The 15,968-nt window shown below is 45.6% G+C and overlaps 1 protein-coding gene across 1 annotated transcript in view; it reads right to left on the reverse strand.

Moving 5' to 3' along the window:
* Window positions 1–3,223: 3,223 nt before the first annotated feature.
* Window positions 3,224–15,968, reverse strand: part of LOC109918949 (regulator of G protein signaling like 1) — an 89,644-nt gene continuing 76,899 nt past the window's right edge. The window contains exons 18-23 of the mRNA XM_048602006.1: window positions 14,753–14,891; window positions 13,450–13,574; window positions 10,902–11,035; window positions 5,753–5,836; window positions 4,639–4,864; window positions 3,224–3,326 (exon numbers count right to left, since the gene is read on the reverse strand). Of these exons, the coding sequence (XP_048457963.1) occupies window positions 3,224–3,326; window positions 4,639–4,864; window positions 5,753–5,836; window positions 10,902–11,035; window positions 13,450–13,574; window positions 14,753–14,891 (811 nt within the window). The remainder of the gene's footprint in view (window positions 3,327–4,638; window positions 4,865–5,752; window positions 5,837–10,901; window positions 11,036–13,449; window positions 13,575–14,752; window positions 14,892–15,968) is intronic.

A 15,968-nucleotide genomic window follows, 5' to 3' on the forward strand; every position in this document is an offset into this window, starting at 1 on the left:
GGTCTAGGCCCGAAACGTCAGCCTTCCTGCTCCTCTGATGCTGCTTGACCTGCTGTGTTCATCCAGCTCTACACCTTGTTGTCTACTGTTGGAGTCACTGCGTTTATGTAGTGAATCCAGTTCAGTTTCTAGTCAATGGTAACCCAAAGGATGTTGATAATCAGGCTCCAGTGTCATTGAGTCATAGAGATGCACAGCACGGAAATGGACCCTATGGTCAAACCCATCCATGCTGACCAAATATCCTGAACTCATCTCGTCCCATTTGCCAACATTTGGCCCATATTCCTCTAAACCCTTCTTATTCACTGGGTCAAAATCCTGGAATTCGGGTCAAAATCCTGGAATTCCCTCCCTAATAGCATTGTGGGTCAACCCATAGCAGGAGGAATGCAGCAGTTCAAGAAGACAGCTCACCACCACCTTCTCAAGGGTAACTAGGGATGGGCAAGAAATGCTGGCCCAGCCAGCGACACCCACATCACAATGAATAGTAAAAAAAAATCCAGATGCCTTTCAGATGTTATAATTGTACCACTTCCTCTGCCAGCTCATTCCATACACCACCCACTGCATGAAAAAGTAGCCCCTCGGGTCCCTTTTAAATCTTTCCACTCTCACCTTAAACCTACGCCCTCTAGAGTCATAGAGGTATACAGCACGGAAACAGACGCTTCAGTCCAACTTATCCATGCCAACCAGATATCCTAAATACACCTAGTCCCATTTACCAGCATTTGGCCCATATCTCTCAAAATGCTGCCTATTCATATACCATCCAGATGCCTTTTAAATGTTGTAATTGTACCAGCCTCCACCACCTCCTCTGGAAGCTCATTCCGTACATGCACCACCCTTTGTGTGAAAAAGTTGCCCCTTAGATCCCTTTTAAATCTTTCCCTTCTCACCTCAAACCTATGCCCTCTAGTTTTGGACTCCCCCACCCCAGGGAAAAGACCTTGTCTATTTGCCCTATCTATGCACCTCATGATTTTACAAACCTCTGTAAGGTCACCCCCTCAACCTCCTATGCCCCAGGGAAAATAGCCCCAGTCTATATAGCCTCTCCCTATAGCTCAAACCCTCCAACCCTGCCAACGTTCTTGTAAATCTTTTCTGAACCCTTTCAAGTTTCACAACATCCTTTCTATAATAGGGAGACCAGAATTGCACGCAGTATTCCAATAGTGGCCTAACCAATGTCCTGTACAGCGGCAACATGACCTCTCAACTCATATACTCATCTACCCTGGGAAAAAGACCTTGGCTATTCATCCTATTCATGCCCCTCATGTGGATTATATAAATCTCTATAAGGTAACCCTTCAGCCTCGGACACTCCAGGGACATTAGCTCCAGCCTATTCAGCCTCTACTGACAGAAAAAGAGATCCTGACAGTTATCATACCCGTTGTGCTCCAATTTCATTAAATGCCCGTTGCTTATAGGCGGTGGTCAGCCCTCACCGTGCTGTCACTGTGTTTGAACTGGTAAGCTACTGAAGCTCTGTGGGACCCGTGCACTGTAACAAATCACTGAAAATAATGCTGTGAGGAGGGTTAAGGCGATGTCGACGATGAATCGGAAATGGGCATAGAGGTGGCAGTGTGTGCCAACTCAGATGCTCCACCTCCAACTCTACCAAACCCACTTACCCATATCCACATACTCCACTAAGCTCTCCACCAGGGAATGGGAATACGTAGCAGACAGAAAGTGACACTGACCAAAACAAACATTGAGAGAAACAGAGTATATATTTAACAGAGTATGGGAATAAAAGTTAGAGAGCAGGAGTAGGCCATTCAGCCCCTTGAGTCTGCTGCACAATTCAAGATGCTGGCTGATGTTATTGCCCTGTTTTTGTACTCCAATTCCTCTTACATTAAAAGACAGCATTTCACTTGCCTTTCTAGTCACATGCTGTACCTGCATTCTAACCTCTTGTGATTTCGAGTCCATAGATGTGCAGGTTTGTTTGGATTGGCCATGCTAAATTGCCCGTAGAGTTCAGGGAGGTGTAGATTAGGTGGGTTATCGGGGGATGGGTCTGGGTGGGATGCTCTGAGGTTCGGTGTGGACTTGTTGGCCCGAAGGGCCTGTTTCCACACTGTAGATGATTCTATGATTCTGTGATTTTCATGTACAAGATTGACCAAACTGATTCCTGGGATGGTAGAATTGACATTTGAAGAGAGACTGGATTGTTAGGGCTGCGGGGCAGTGGGAGTCATTGTTAGAACGTGGGGGGTTGGAACCTCATAGAAACCTATAAAATTCTAACAGGACTAGACATGGTAAATGCAAGAAGGGTGTTCCTGATGACTGGGGAGTCCAGAGCTAGGGATCACCGCCTAAAGGTACAGGATAGACCATTTCGGACGGAGATGAGATGAAATTTCTTCACCCAGAGAGTGGAATTTTCTGCCACCAAAAGCATTTGACACCCAAAATGTTGAATGTTTTCAAGAAGAGTTAGACAGAAAGCCTAGGGCTAAATTATCAAAGGGTACAGGAGAAAGTGGGAACAGGGGACTGAGTTGGATAATCAGCCATGACCACATTGAATGAGGGAGCAGGCTCGAAGAGCTGAAATGCCTACTCTTGCATTGTGTTTTTATTTATTCATGGGGTGAGGGTGTTGCTGGCTAGGCTGCATTTATTCCCCAACCCTAATTTCAATGTTCCTATGTATTAGAACATCCAGATTTCTATGTACCTGAAGAGTTTCTCTTCCAAAATATATACTTTATTCATTACATTTGTAAAAATACATTAGAAAACATTTCAACTTGAATTTCACAGAACTTGCAATAAAATTTAACTTGTCTCCATACAACATGACCCACTCAACACAATTGGAATAGCCTTCATGATGACACAATACATCAGGTATATAGGCCAAGGAAAACTGGAAATCATAGAGGCTACAATTGATATAACATATTTTCTACACATTCCATCTTTAGCTGTCTCAATACGTTTGTAATAAAACCTGTTTTTCCAAAACATATATACTTTATTTATCAATTTGCATAATGCATTACAAAACATTTGGACTTGAACTTGAAATAAAATTCAATTTGTCCCCACATACATGTTCCACTGAACATTTTTACAAGTTTGCTATGAGTTTTTTTGGAGGGTGCTTCGCCTTGATGCCAAGTGGCCACATAGCTGGCAGGACCAACACTCCCTCCTACACCTTGTCGCTGTTTAAACATCACCCCACACTCTCCATCTGTCCATAGCTCCAACCTGTCTGAGCACCGTCTATGTCAGAGCCACCCTGTCCCCAGTGCTCACTGTAGGCCTGTGGCTTGTCACTGTCCAGTAGGGGAGTGTCACGTACAGGTAAACAAATCAGACAAGGCCAAACGTGGGCTTGTATTTACAACCTGTAAACAAAACCAACAGAGGCTGAATTTCAGCCCCACTGTGTAAAACCAGATTTTGACATCATGGCCCAAGACCCCTACCCCCACCCTTAGCAAGACTGGTCCAAGCATCAGAACCACATCTTCAGCAGGCCTATCGTCTGCTCCACCAGGGCCAAACAAAGGACAGCCATTATATCTGTGCTCCACATCAGTTATGGGGTTCATACCATAAAGACCAGAAGAAACAGAAGCAGGAGTAGGTCATTCGGCCCCTTGAGCCCACTCCACCATTCAAGGCTGATCTGACATTCCTCACATCCACTTTCCTGTCCTTTCCCTGTGACCCTTGATTCTACTCCTCATCAATAATCTATCTCAGCCTTAAGAATGTGCAAGGACTATGTCCCCACAGCTCTCTGTGGCAAAGACTCTCAACCCTCAGAAAAGAAATTCTTCCTCATCTCAGTCTAAAATTGGCACCTCTTTATTCTGAGACTATGCCCTCTGGCCCTAGACTCTCCCGTGAGTGGAAACATCCCCGCAGCAATTACTCTGTCAAGCCCTGAAGAATCCTATATGTTTCATTGAGATCACCTCTGATTCTTCTAAACTCCAGTGAGCAGAGTCCCAAATCTGTATATTCTTTGCTTATGAGACAATTCTCCAATCACAAGGATCATCCTAGTTGAACATTTTTTGAACTGCCTCCAATGAAATGATACCTTTTCTCAAAATAAAGGAGACCAAAACTGCTCACAGTACTCCAGATGGTTATGGGATTTCCCTGCTCTTAAACTCCTACTCCCTTGAAATAAGGGCCAATATTCCATTAGCCTTCCTGATTCCTTCCAGGTTGCTCAATGATGTCATGAGCCACACTCACAATGGATAGCCCTTGACCCCAGGTAACTAGGCTTGTAATGCGCCTGGAATCTCAAACGCAGCAGGTACATGAGAGTGTCCTAGGATGTAGGAAAGCTGGTAGCTGCCAAAGTAGTGGGCACATATCTCCCGAAGTGGTAACAGTGACCACAGATCACCTAGACATTAATGGAGTGGAAGGGACCCCTACCTGTGGATAAATTCAACAGTGTTGCTTTCTCAATGCCATGTGTGTGTAGTGAAAGCACTCTGCACCTGGGGGAACTCAGTTGTGTTCCTGGGCTGCAGCACTGACCAGGTTATGTTTTGGGGGGGGGGGGGGGCATTGGTCACTGCACTGATGTATTTGTGGGCACACGACTCAGAAATACCACACCTGTCCCCTTCGTCCCTTTGCAAGGAGGCAGTCACAGAGAGGTTCAGCGTGGCTACCACCTTCAATAGCCCTTTTCTATCACCCAAACCCCTGCCCCTCCACACCCCGATGTCAGTGAAGCTGAGCTCAGGGGCTCTGCTCATGTCCCACAGCACCTCTGCAGCCCTGTGCACTCCTGACTCACTTTGAGAGATCTGAGATTCCTGGACAGCATCTTTCCCTTGCTCTGCAGAGAGAGATAAAAGGAGAGAGTTACGAATCTGAACAACACATTGGAGGGATGATCACAACTTCCAGTGAGGTGAAGGTGAGGCAAGGCAGCCATACAGCTGAGCTCTGTCTTTGGGCAATGACATCTCTTACTGATTTCTGCCAGGGACAGAAGCTCCCTCTGGCCTGCAACATGGTGTCTCGTGATACCGGGGGTAATTGCATTGGTATCCTTCCATGCGGAGCTCCTGTCTCTGATGGTATACACTCTGTCAATGTTCGTGTCCACAGGAGCCAATGGAGTAGTGTCGATTGTCCACATAACCATTCAACAGTAACACAGACACAGAGTGAGGGGGGGCAGGGCCATCAGAAATATAGAGGGATCCCTGGGATTGGGGAATTGTCTCATAAGGGAGGCAAAGGAGAGAGAGAGGGGAAAAAATCTGAAAAACCAACAGGAAACATAGCAGCAAAAGTGAGAAAGAAAGAGACCCTGACAGAAACAGAGAAAGAGAGAGAGAGTAACAGAGAGAGAGAGAGAGAGAGAGAGAGAGAGAGAGAGAGAGAGAGAGAGTGGGAGAGAGAGAGGGTTCAAGTCCCATCTGCTCCAGAAGTGTGTAATGACATCCCTGAACAGGTTGATTCAGAAAATATCTATCCAAAACCAGGGATGCTGGAAGGGCAGATGTCTGTTATTTCCACAGACGCCCAGGGCACAGTCCTTTGAAGTTCTCAAGCAGAGTCACATTCCATTCAAAGCATTAATTCAGATCCTCTCACCCCAGACAGCGATTGATGTGCTGAACCTTTCTGCTCTTATTCCAAGCTGGAAACCCTGCCTCTATAAAAGGACAAATTGAGCAGGATTCCAAATCAGGGCCAGCTCAGGATTGAGTCTCACCTGCAGCATTAGCATCGTCCTTCTCCTGAGGCATCAGTAACTGGATCCCTTTTGCCAGTGTGAACCGGAGGGTCGGGAACTCCTCTGGAAAACAGATGAGCCAACAGTGACACAAAATGATAACACGGTCGCTAGTACCATCTCACAGTAGGGCAATTCACACTAGACTAAGAATCGTGAACAAGTGCTGACTCTGTCAGTCTGCACATACATGATATTACCGCATGCTCAAGGCCCAGACAATGGTATGTCCACATCAGAGTATATCTCCCTCAACACCATCTCCTTCCCTCCCACTCCCACTGGGGACAAGGGAAACCAATCAGGTGTCCTGTGCTCCCAGCCTCCAGGTACATAATTCTTTGAAGTTCACATCATATATAGACAGGGTGGTTAAGAAGGTGTTTAGCATGCTTGCCTTCATTGCTCAGACCTTTGAGAATAGGAGTTGGGACTTCATGTTGAGATCATACAGAACGTTGGTGAGGCCCCTCTGGAGAACTGTGTCCAGTACTGGTCGCTCAGTTATCGGAAGGATATTAACAAGCTGGACAAGGTTCGGAAGAGATTTACCAGGATGTTGCCAGGAATGTAGGGTTTGAGTTATAAGGAGAGTCTGGATAGGCTGGGACTTTATTCACTGGAGCGTAGCAGGTTGACGGGCGACCATATAGAGGTTTGTAAAATCATGAGGGGCATAGATAAGGTGAATGGCAGGTGTCTTTTCCCTAGGGTGGGGGATTTCAAGACTAGCGGCATACTTTTAAAGTGAGAAGAGAGAGATTTAAAAAAGAGATGGGGACAATTTTTTTCACACAAAGGGTAGTTTTTGTGTGGAATGAACTTTCAGAGAAAGTGGTGGAATTGGGTACAGTTACAATGTTTAAAAGACATTTAGATAAGTACATGTATAAGAAATGTTTGGAGGGATATGGGCCATGCATAGGCAGGTGGGACTAGATTAGTTTGGGATTATGGACTATTTAGATCAAAGGGTCTGTCTCAATGCTGTGTGACTCTATGACTCTAAAAGATTCATCCTCCACCATTGCCACCAGCTCCACCATGATGTCGCCACCAAATACATACTCCCTTGCTTTGCCTCCTCCCAGCATTCCAATGGGAATGCTCCCTCCATGACATCCTGATCCACTCCTCCATCATCCCTTTCCCCTGCCATTCACTGTCTGGGGAGATGCAATAACTATCCTTTTGGCCCATCTCTTTGTGCTGCTCAAGGTTCAGGTGAGAATGCAGTTTACTACTGAGTGCAGACCCTCGGTGTTCTTGTTTTCTAACACTGGAGGGAGAGGCAATGTTGGCTGGGGTGACCATGCGGAACACCTCCATTCAGTTCCTAAAGCAGCACCCTGAGCTTGTCTTTGTCTTCCAACATCCTTCTCCATCTTGCTCATACTCTGACCTTCCTGTCTTCGGCCTGCCATGATGTTCCAGTGACTACTGAAGAATGTTATTGTTGCTCTTTCTCGGAGTCAGCACATCTTTAGGAGACACGCTCATGAGATCATCCATGGTTTGCAGCATGCAACTTGAAGGTAGAAAGGTCTCTGACTCCATCTTATCATGGGTTGCTCAAAGCATGACGCTGTATTGGAAGTATGCTGCTTTATGCAATGTTCCATGTTAGCCCAGACACTGATGTGTCTGAGGAATGCAATGTTCGTATATAAATCACTACTTGTAACATATGTCTGTTAGATTCTTCAATACCACGATATCCATAGTCTCCTATGCCATAACATATGGATAACAAGACATAACAAGATAACAAGCATTGCCACATCAAACAAAATACCCTGCTGGAGGTAAACCCACATCTATGAGACACTTCAGTCTTTTTAAACTCAAACCCCAGTTCAAACACTTCAGGTCAGAATCCTTGCCCCAATTCTTTGCAAAAGATGGCAATTGCTGACGGTTCTGCTATACCATTTACAACATTTCTTACATTTCTTTATTTCTGCCATTCCCATCTCCTTTTGTAGTGTGGCATCATCGGTTTTGTCCTTCATTCAGTACCAGCTCTGCCTCCCCTTTGAGACTTGTGAGAACGTGGCATATAGATGCAGCGAGCATGATGGCACAGCGGCTGTTATTGCAAGGGTAGCAGAGTGCAGAAGTAAAGGATGTACCCACAACTGTTGTACCAGCTGTTTTGTGAGAGCACATCTAGAGTGCTCTGTCGGTTCTGGCCCTGGAAGAGAGAATGTGCAGTGGAGGTATGGCAGTGAATACTCACTATGTTGGCCACTGAGTTTGAGGGTCTGTCCTGAAACCTACAAGGCTTTGAAACAGAGGGTAGACACAAAGACCGTTTTCACTGGTCGGGGGACTCCAAAACAAGGGGAGAGGGGGATGATCACTTTTAGGAGACACAGACGAGGAGAACTCTCTTCACTCAGAATGATGCGAATCACCCAGAGGTGCCCCATTGTTGAATCTATTGAAGGCTGAGGGAGACAGAGCATTGGTCTCTCACAAAACCAAAGGACATGGTGAGGGAGCAGGAAAGTGGAGTTAGGACTCAAGATCAGTCAGGACCATACTGAATGACCATATTCAATGGGCTGAATGGTCTACTCCTGGTCCTATTTATTACGACCACAAGACATAGGAGCAGAGGTAGGCTATTCAGCCCATCGCGTCTGCTCCACCATTCAATGAGATCATGTCTGATCCGATCATCCTCAACTCCACTTTCCTGCCTTTTTACCCAGAACCCTCGATTCCTTCCTGATTAAAGATCTGTCTGTCTCAGCATTGAATGTACTTTATGACCTAGCCTTGACAGCCCCCTACTGTAAGGAATTTTAGAACTTCCCTACCGTCTGATCACTTCCTTCTCATCTCTACCTTCAACGGATGACGACTTATTCTGAGATGATGCTCTCAGGTCCTAGACTGTTCCACAAGGAGAAACAACGTCTCTTTGTCAAATCCCATAAAAATCTTGAATATTTAAATAAGGCTTCCTCTCATTCTTCTAAACTCCACTGTGTACAAACCAAACCTACTCAACCTCTCCTCATAGGACAGTCGCTCCATACCCCGTATTAGCCAAGTTAACTTCTGATTACTTCTGATCGTTTCTGATACCTGTATATATTCCCTTAGATAAGGGGCCCAAAACCATTTACAGTATTCTAGCTTTGCTCTCAGTAGTATAATTTTTAAGCAAAATCATCCTACTTTAAATAAAGGCCAACATTTTATCTGCCTTCCCTATTCCCTGTTGAATTTGTATACAAACTTTTAGTGATTCATGCACAAGGACTTTCAAATTCCTCTATTCCATAGCTTTCTGCAGTCTTTCTCCATTTCAATATCATTCAGCAATTCTTGCCAAAGTGCATAACCTCACATTTTCCCCCATAATATTTCATTTGCCAAATTTTAGCCCAGTTCCTTAGCCTGTCAATATCCCTCTTTATCTCATCTCCACTTGCCTTCCCATCTATTTTTGTGACATCTGCAAGCTTGGCGATAGTACATTTCACTTCCGTCATCCAAGTCACAGTATATTGTGACTAACTGTGGCCTCAGCACTGAGCCCTGTGGCACTCCACTAGTTAAAAGTTGCTATCCTGAAAATGGCCCATTAGTTTCCGTCGCACTTTTTCTCCAGGGACGTTTATTGGATTTCTCTCCTTTTGCTGCTTCATTCTTGACTTGCCACCAGGTTCAAATCTGTCATGTCAATAACCTTTATCAGTTCTGATGAAAGGTCAGATTTTTTAAAAAGTTGGAAAGCATACAGAGTAAAGCTTTCGATAAACTGTCCCCATCAAACATTCCCAGGTCACGTAAAGCATGGGGTTCAATACAGACTAAAGCTCTCTCCACACTGTCCCCATCAAACCCTCCCAGGACAGGGACAGCATAGGGTTCAATACAGAGTAAAGCTCGCTCTACACTGTCTCCATCAGACACTCCCAGGTCACATAAAGCATGGGGTTCAATACAGACAAAAGCTCTCTTCACACTGTCCCCATCAGACACTCCCAGGACAGGGACAGCATGGGGTTAGATACAGAGTAAAGCTCCCTCTACACTGTCTCCATCAATCACTCAGAGATTGCAAAACAACAAAACAGCTCAGCAAGCCAACCAACCTCAACACCCACAACCCGAGCTACAGATCTACTGCCTGCACGAACAGCATCAGAAAGATTCTACATGCCCCGACACACTCACCACACTACCCTACATCAGGAACATGTCGGAACTCACCACAAGACTCCTATGACCGTTGGGCATCAGAGTGGCACACAAGCCCACGTCAACCCTGTGACAACTGCTCACCCGAACTAAAGACCCACTCCCCACCATGGACAGGACCAATGTCATCTACAAAATCCCCTGCAGAGACTGCGAGAAACACTACATTGGACAAACGGGAAGGAAACTAACAACAAGAGTACATGAACACCAGCTAGCTACAAAAAGACACAATCAATACTCATTCATCTCAATCCACATGGACAAGGAGAACCACGACTTCGACTGGGACAACACCAAGATCCTGGGACAGGCTAGGCAAAGACAAGCACGAGAATTTCTGGAAGCATGGCACTCCATGAAGCATGCTATTAATAAACACATTGAACTCGACCCCATATACATTCCACTATGAAGGAAAACCGGAAGTGAGGCAATCCATCTCAACGGACCCCAGAGTTCAAAAACCAGGCGGGAAAACACACCGATGTTTCATCGGAGGCTGCACTGAGGATGTTACCAAGCATGGTAACAAAATGTCTGCAAAACAACAAACCAGCTCGGTGAGCCAACCAACCTCAACACTCAGAGAGGAGTCTCAGTCTAAGACTTTTCGATCTCCATATTACTATTTTCTTTGACCCTTTGACTGACAATGGACTGGCACCAGTCAAAGGCTTTGTGTCAAATGTTTACAGTCAACAAACAACACAGAGCCTCCAGGCCCAGGTCCATGTCAGACGGGTGTGGAAGGGGTACAGGGTGAGGTGATGTAGAATGGAAGGTGGACTACTACAGTTTGCAGCCACTGAGTCAGAAATGGAAAATAGAATGACTGAGGTGAAAACTTATTTCAATGATTCATTCAAACTGTTTAATCTTTGCCATTCATTCCCTGGGTGATGCTCACCTGCAGTATACTGAGGCATCAAGGCACTGGTCATATATTGAAGAGATGGATAGAGATAATTTGGAGGCAAATGCTCCTTCTTCCATGAAGGCCGAGGTTTCCCAAGTATCCTTAAAGCATTCGCAACACAGTATCTGTGACAAGGACAGACAGAGAAAGAGAGAGATCAACATGCCCAACTCTGATGAAAACATTCAGAGATCTATCACTCCCCCTCTCACATACCCTTTGCAAGTAGCAGATATTTTTGAAAATCAAGAATCATCAGGCATGGCTCAGCACTTCCAAAGAGCCCCGAAGGTTACATGTCCAAGCCTCACTAGGACTCATAATACAGAAAGGTGTAACCTGAGGGGAGCACCGCACTGTCGGAAGGTCAGTACTGAGGGAGGGTCGCACTGTCAGAGGGTCAGTACTGTGGGAGTGTCACACTGTCTGAGGGTCAGTAGTGAGGGAGTGCCGCACTGTTGGAAGGTCAGTACTGAGGGAGTGCCACACTGTCGGAGGGCCACACTGTTGGAAGGTCAGTACTGAGGGAGTGTCACACTGTCAGAGGGTCAGTACTGTGGGAGTGCCACACTGTCGGAGGGTCAGCGCTGAGGGAGTGCCACACTGTCGGAGGGTCAGTGCGGAGGGAGTGCCACACTGTCAGATGTGTCATTTTAAGAAGACAGCCTAGACACCAACTTTTTTTTATTTTTAAAGGCAAGTGTAACGCATTGTGTCCTTGGTGCAATTCAATTGGTCAGACTACCAGGCTTGAAGCAAAACACACTTTATTCTTACCCTACAGTTAAAATACAAACAAAAGAAAGAAGAACTGGAATAACTTAACTCTACTGAAAAACTTAACAGAATAATAGATTATTTAACTACTAAACCATAACTGTTTCTTTATAGTAACATCCCATAAACACACCCTTAGCAAAGACAAATTCAGTAAAATAGATTGTCTCATATGCAATTCTAGCAGCAGGAAGAGACCCCCAGCTTTGAGCTGTAACATCCAGCTTCAAGACCCCAGCAACTGCTGAAAGTTAAACTAAAATCCTGGTTCTGTGGGAGCTTGACCCCGCAGTCTTTCATGCGACCTCTATTGTTCCAACTTTTAAAAGTGCCCCAAGACCTCACAAGCTGTTTGCTTTATTGGCTTGGAACAGATTGCTCAGCGACTCATTGAGTATGAGATCCCTGATGGAGGTTGTTAATCTGGTCCAAACAGAGAGCCCTGGCTGACTGGAGTCTCAGAGATTCTCCTCTTTGTAGGGACTGGCTCTGAGCTAGCTGGTCATAGAATCACATCAGTCAGAGTCCATGTACCGTGTAAATAAAGAGTGACTTGGTGATGGAATACTGGCCTCGGTGAGGTTATTTCAGTGGTTTCAACATCAACGGTGCACCCCCTGAAGTAAACTGTCTCTCTCGCTTAGAGGAGGTTTGTGGCTAGCATTGGTATTCGTGTTGCAGTTTCAAACATCCTACAGCATGAAGGCCTGTGCTGAGAGCTGCCCAAAATGCCAACTCCAAGGAGGTGTTTTTTTTAAACGGGTTATGGGCAAGGCCAGTGTTGGTTGCCCATCCCTAGATGCCCCTGAACTATGTTCTCGCTGGGCCACTTCCAGAGCGAAGTTTGGAGCCAACAATGTGGCTGTGGGTCTGGAGTCACACAGAGGCCAAGCTGGATAAACAATTCCTTTGCTTAGGGAACCAAGACAAATCAATACCACAATCACCGTGGTCACCATCATTGAAATTAACTTTTGATTCCAGATTTATGCACTCAGTTGGAATTCCACCAGCTGCTAAGGTGGGATTTGAACCCACATTCTCCAGGACGATACCAAGTGCAGTGGTACTGGCACTGGAGCCAGCACCTCACTGGCACTCTCCAGTGGATCCAGTGTCACTGTTGTTATGGACCAGACCAGACCCTCTCAAAATATATTAAGAAGGAAGCCTAGACCCTAAACGTTTCTTATTTTAAAGGCAAATGTAATGCACTGTGATTCAGATGCAATGCAACTGGTCAAACTACTCGACGTTAAGCAAAACATAATTTGTGCAAATACTATAGTTAAAATACAACAAAAAAAAGGAATAACAACTCGATTGGAAAATTTAACAAAACAAATGATACAGTAAATATTACTAATTAACTTGTTCCATTTAGTAACATCCCATAAATGCGGCCCTTGGCAAAAAGGCAAATTCAGAAACAGATTGTCTCATGTGCAAGCCAGCAGCAGAGAGAAAGAGAAAAAATATCAATGGAAAACTCAGAGTAGCTGCCAGGAGACATTTACTGCAGCTTCTTCCCTGCTGAGACTCCAACAGCAACTGTTTAAAGCTAAACCCAAAAAAAATCTAGAAATCCTGGTTACAGCCGTCCAGGCTGCTTCTATTGTACCAACATTTAAAAAAAAAACCCAAGGCCTCACAAGCTGTTTATGTGACCACAGACTGCTCAACACCTCTCGTTCAATCTGTCTCGTAAAAGAAACCAGGGCAAAATACATTGTGAGACTCTTCCTGTTGTGAGAGAGCTGACCTTCTCCAGAAGTGAAGCAGAGGGAGGATGATGGTCATCCGTGCTTGGTGGAACAGATCCGGCTCCAGTTTGCCATGGCGACTGCTCATGATGATCCTGTCTTTCTCGTAGTCCGTGATATTCACCTACCCAGAAAGAAAACATCAACGTCATTCACAAGACACGGTTTCCTTCAGGTGCCTTAGACCTCAAAATGTGCTCCATGGCCATGACCAACATACCCATTGGATTCCCAAGTGGATCCCTCCAAGGGATGAGGGACATTAGATATGAAATACCCAAAAGGAAAAGCAAGAGAACCATGACTAACAAAGGAAGTTAAATGAAGCATTAGATCAAAGGACAAGACTTATAAAGTTTTCATGAAAACTGTAAGCCTAAGGATTGGGAGAATTTTAGAACTGCACAAAGAAGGACCAAGAAATTGATAAAGAAAATGAGAATAAAGTATACTAAAAAGAGGAAGGCTGCATAGATGAGGAATGTCAGTTACGAAGATAGATTGGAGAAGTTGGGCCTGTCTTCCTTGGAGAAGGGAAGGCTGAGAGGAAATTTGATTGAGGAATTCAAAATCGGGAACGGTCTGGACAGAGTCAATAGGGAAAAAATGTTCCCACTCCTGAAAGGATTGAGAGCGAGAGGCCAAGATTGAAAGTAATTGGTAAAGGAAACAAAAATGAGATGAGGAAAAACATTTTCAGCCAGCAAGTGGTTAAGGTGTGGGATGCACTGCCTGAGAGTGTGGTGGAGGCAGCTTCAATTGAAACATTCTGAAGGGAATGAGACTGTTATTTGTAAAGGAGCAATGTGCAGGGTGACAGGGAGAAGGCAAGAGAATGACACTCAGTGAATTGCTCATTCGGAGAGCCGCTCCAGACAGGAAGGGCGGAATGGCCTCCTTCTGCACTGTAACAATTCGGTGATGTTTAATATTATGTTATGCCACAAACCTGCACTGAGTAAGGGCATGTAGGGCTGGGGAGGGGAAGGGAGCAGAATGATCTTGTAGGGCATGAGGCCCACCACAGGGGCATCAGTGGGCCCCCTGACCTTGGTGCTAGCCCTGGCTATAGCAAATGTTGAGACCCAGGGTGGTGTATGATGGGAGTGAATGGTGGAGCAGGATCAATGGTCCGACTGTAGGTGCTGACTGTCACTGTGGGAAGGGCACAGACCCCACTGCCCTCCTCTCCTGAAGGGGCTGACCCTCCCAGCGTGAAGGATCCAGGCCCCTGTGAGCGGTCTCGGTGTTAATACGCTGCGACAGCAGCAAGGCCCTTCAGCCCAGGCTGACGGTGCTAACCCTGAGCCTCGGCAGCGTGTCCGCGTGCAGGAAGAGTCTGATGATCATTTCCACTTTGGCCTGAAGCAATCCTTCGTAAATCTCATCGTGCATTCCCATTTGAGCCATCATGATCGCAGCTTCAGACCGTTTCACGTACCTGAAAGAGCAGAGACACTGAACAGAATAATCAGCACCAAAACAAATCAGTGTAAAGAGGAACTTTATATCTGACCCCGTGCTGTCCCTGTCCCCATCAAACACTCCCATGACAACATAGAGGAGCTTTACTCCGTGGAGATCTGTAGGGGTCCATGTTTGTACGACAGCTATTCATGTTATATATTAACGATCCGGACAAAGGAATTAAGGGCATTGTTGCTGAGTTTGCAGATGACACAAAAGTTAGTTGAAGAAGGGGGGAGGCTGTTGAAGGACTTGGATAGGCTAGGAGAATGGGCAAAGAAGTCGTAGATGGAATACAATGTGGGAACGTGTGAGGTTATGCAATTTGGTAGGAAGAATAGGGGCATAGTCTATTTCACAAAATGGGAAAGGTTTCGGAAATCTGACATACAAAGTCACTTGGGAGTTCAAATTCAGAATTCTCTTAAGGTTAACATGCAGGTTCAGTTGGTGTTTGGGTAGGTAATTGCAACGTTAGCATTCATTTGATTAGGGCTAGAATACAAGAGCAGGGATGGACTGCTCAGTCTGTATAAGGCTCTGGTCAGACCGCATTTAGAATATTGTGAGCAGTTTTGGCCCCTGAAAGAAAGGAAGAATGTTCTGGTATTGGAGGGGGTCCAGAGGAAGTTTACAAGAATGATCCAGGGATGAAGGTCTTGTCATACGAGGAGCAGTTGAGGTCTCCTGGTCTGTACTGGATGGGTTTTAGGAGGATGAGGGGGGTGGATCTGATTGAAACTTACAGAATACTGAGAGGCAGCAGCCTCATGGCAATACCACCCCCTGCAAGTTCCCCTCCAGGCCACTCACCATCCTGACTTGAAAATATATCACCGTTCCTTCAAATGTCACTGGATCACAATCCTGGAATTCCTCCCTAAGGGCATTGTGGGTCTACCTACAGCACATGGACTGTAGTGGTTCAAGAAGGCAGCTCATCCCCACCTTCTCAAGGGGGCAACTAGGGACAGGCAATAAATTATCCAGCACCGCCACAAACACGCACTAATATTAAGCATTCATCTCTCCACCTTCACCCATCACCAGG

The sequence above is a fragment of the Rhincodon typus genome, chromosome 10, assembly GCF_021869965.1.
Source record: "Rhincodon typus isolate 14 chromosome 10, sRhiTyp1.1, whole genome shotgun sequence".
NCBI classification, from domain to species: Eukaryota; Metazoa; Chordata; class Chondrichthyes; order Orectolobiformes; family Rhincodontidae; genus Rhincodon; species Rhincodon typus.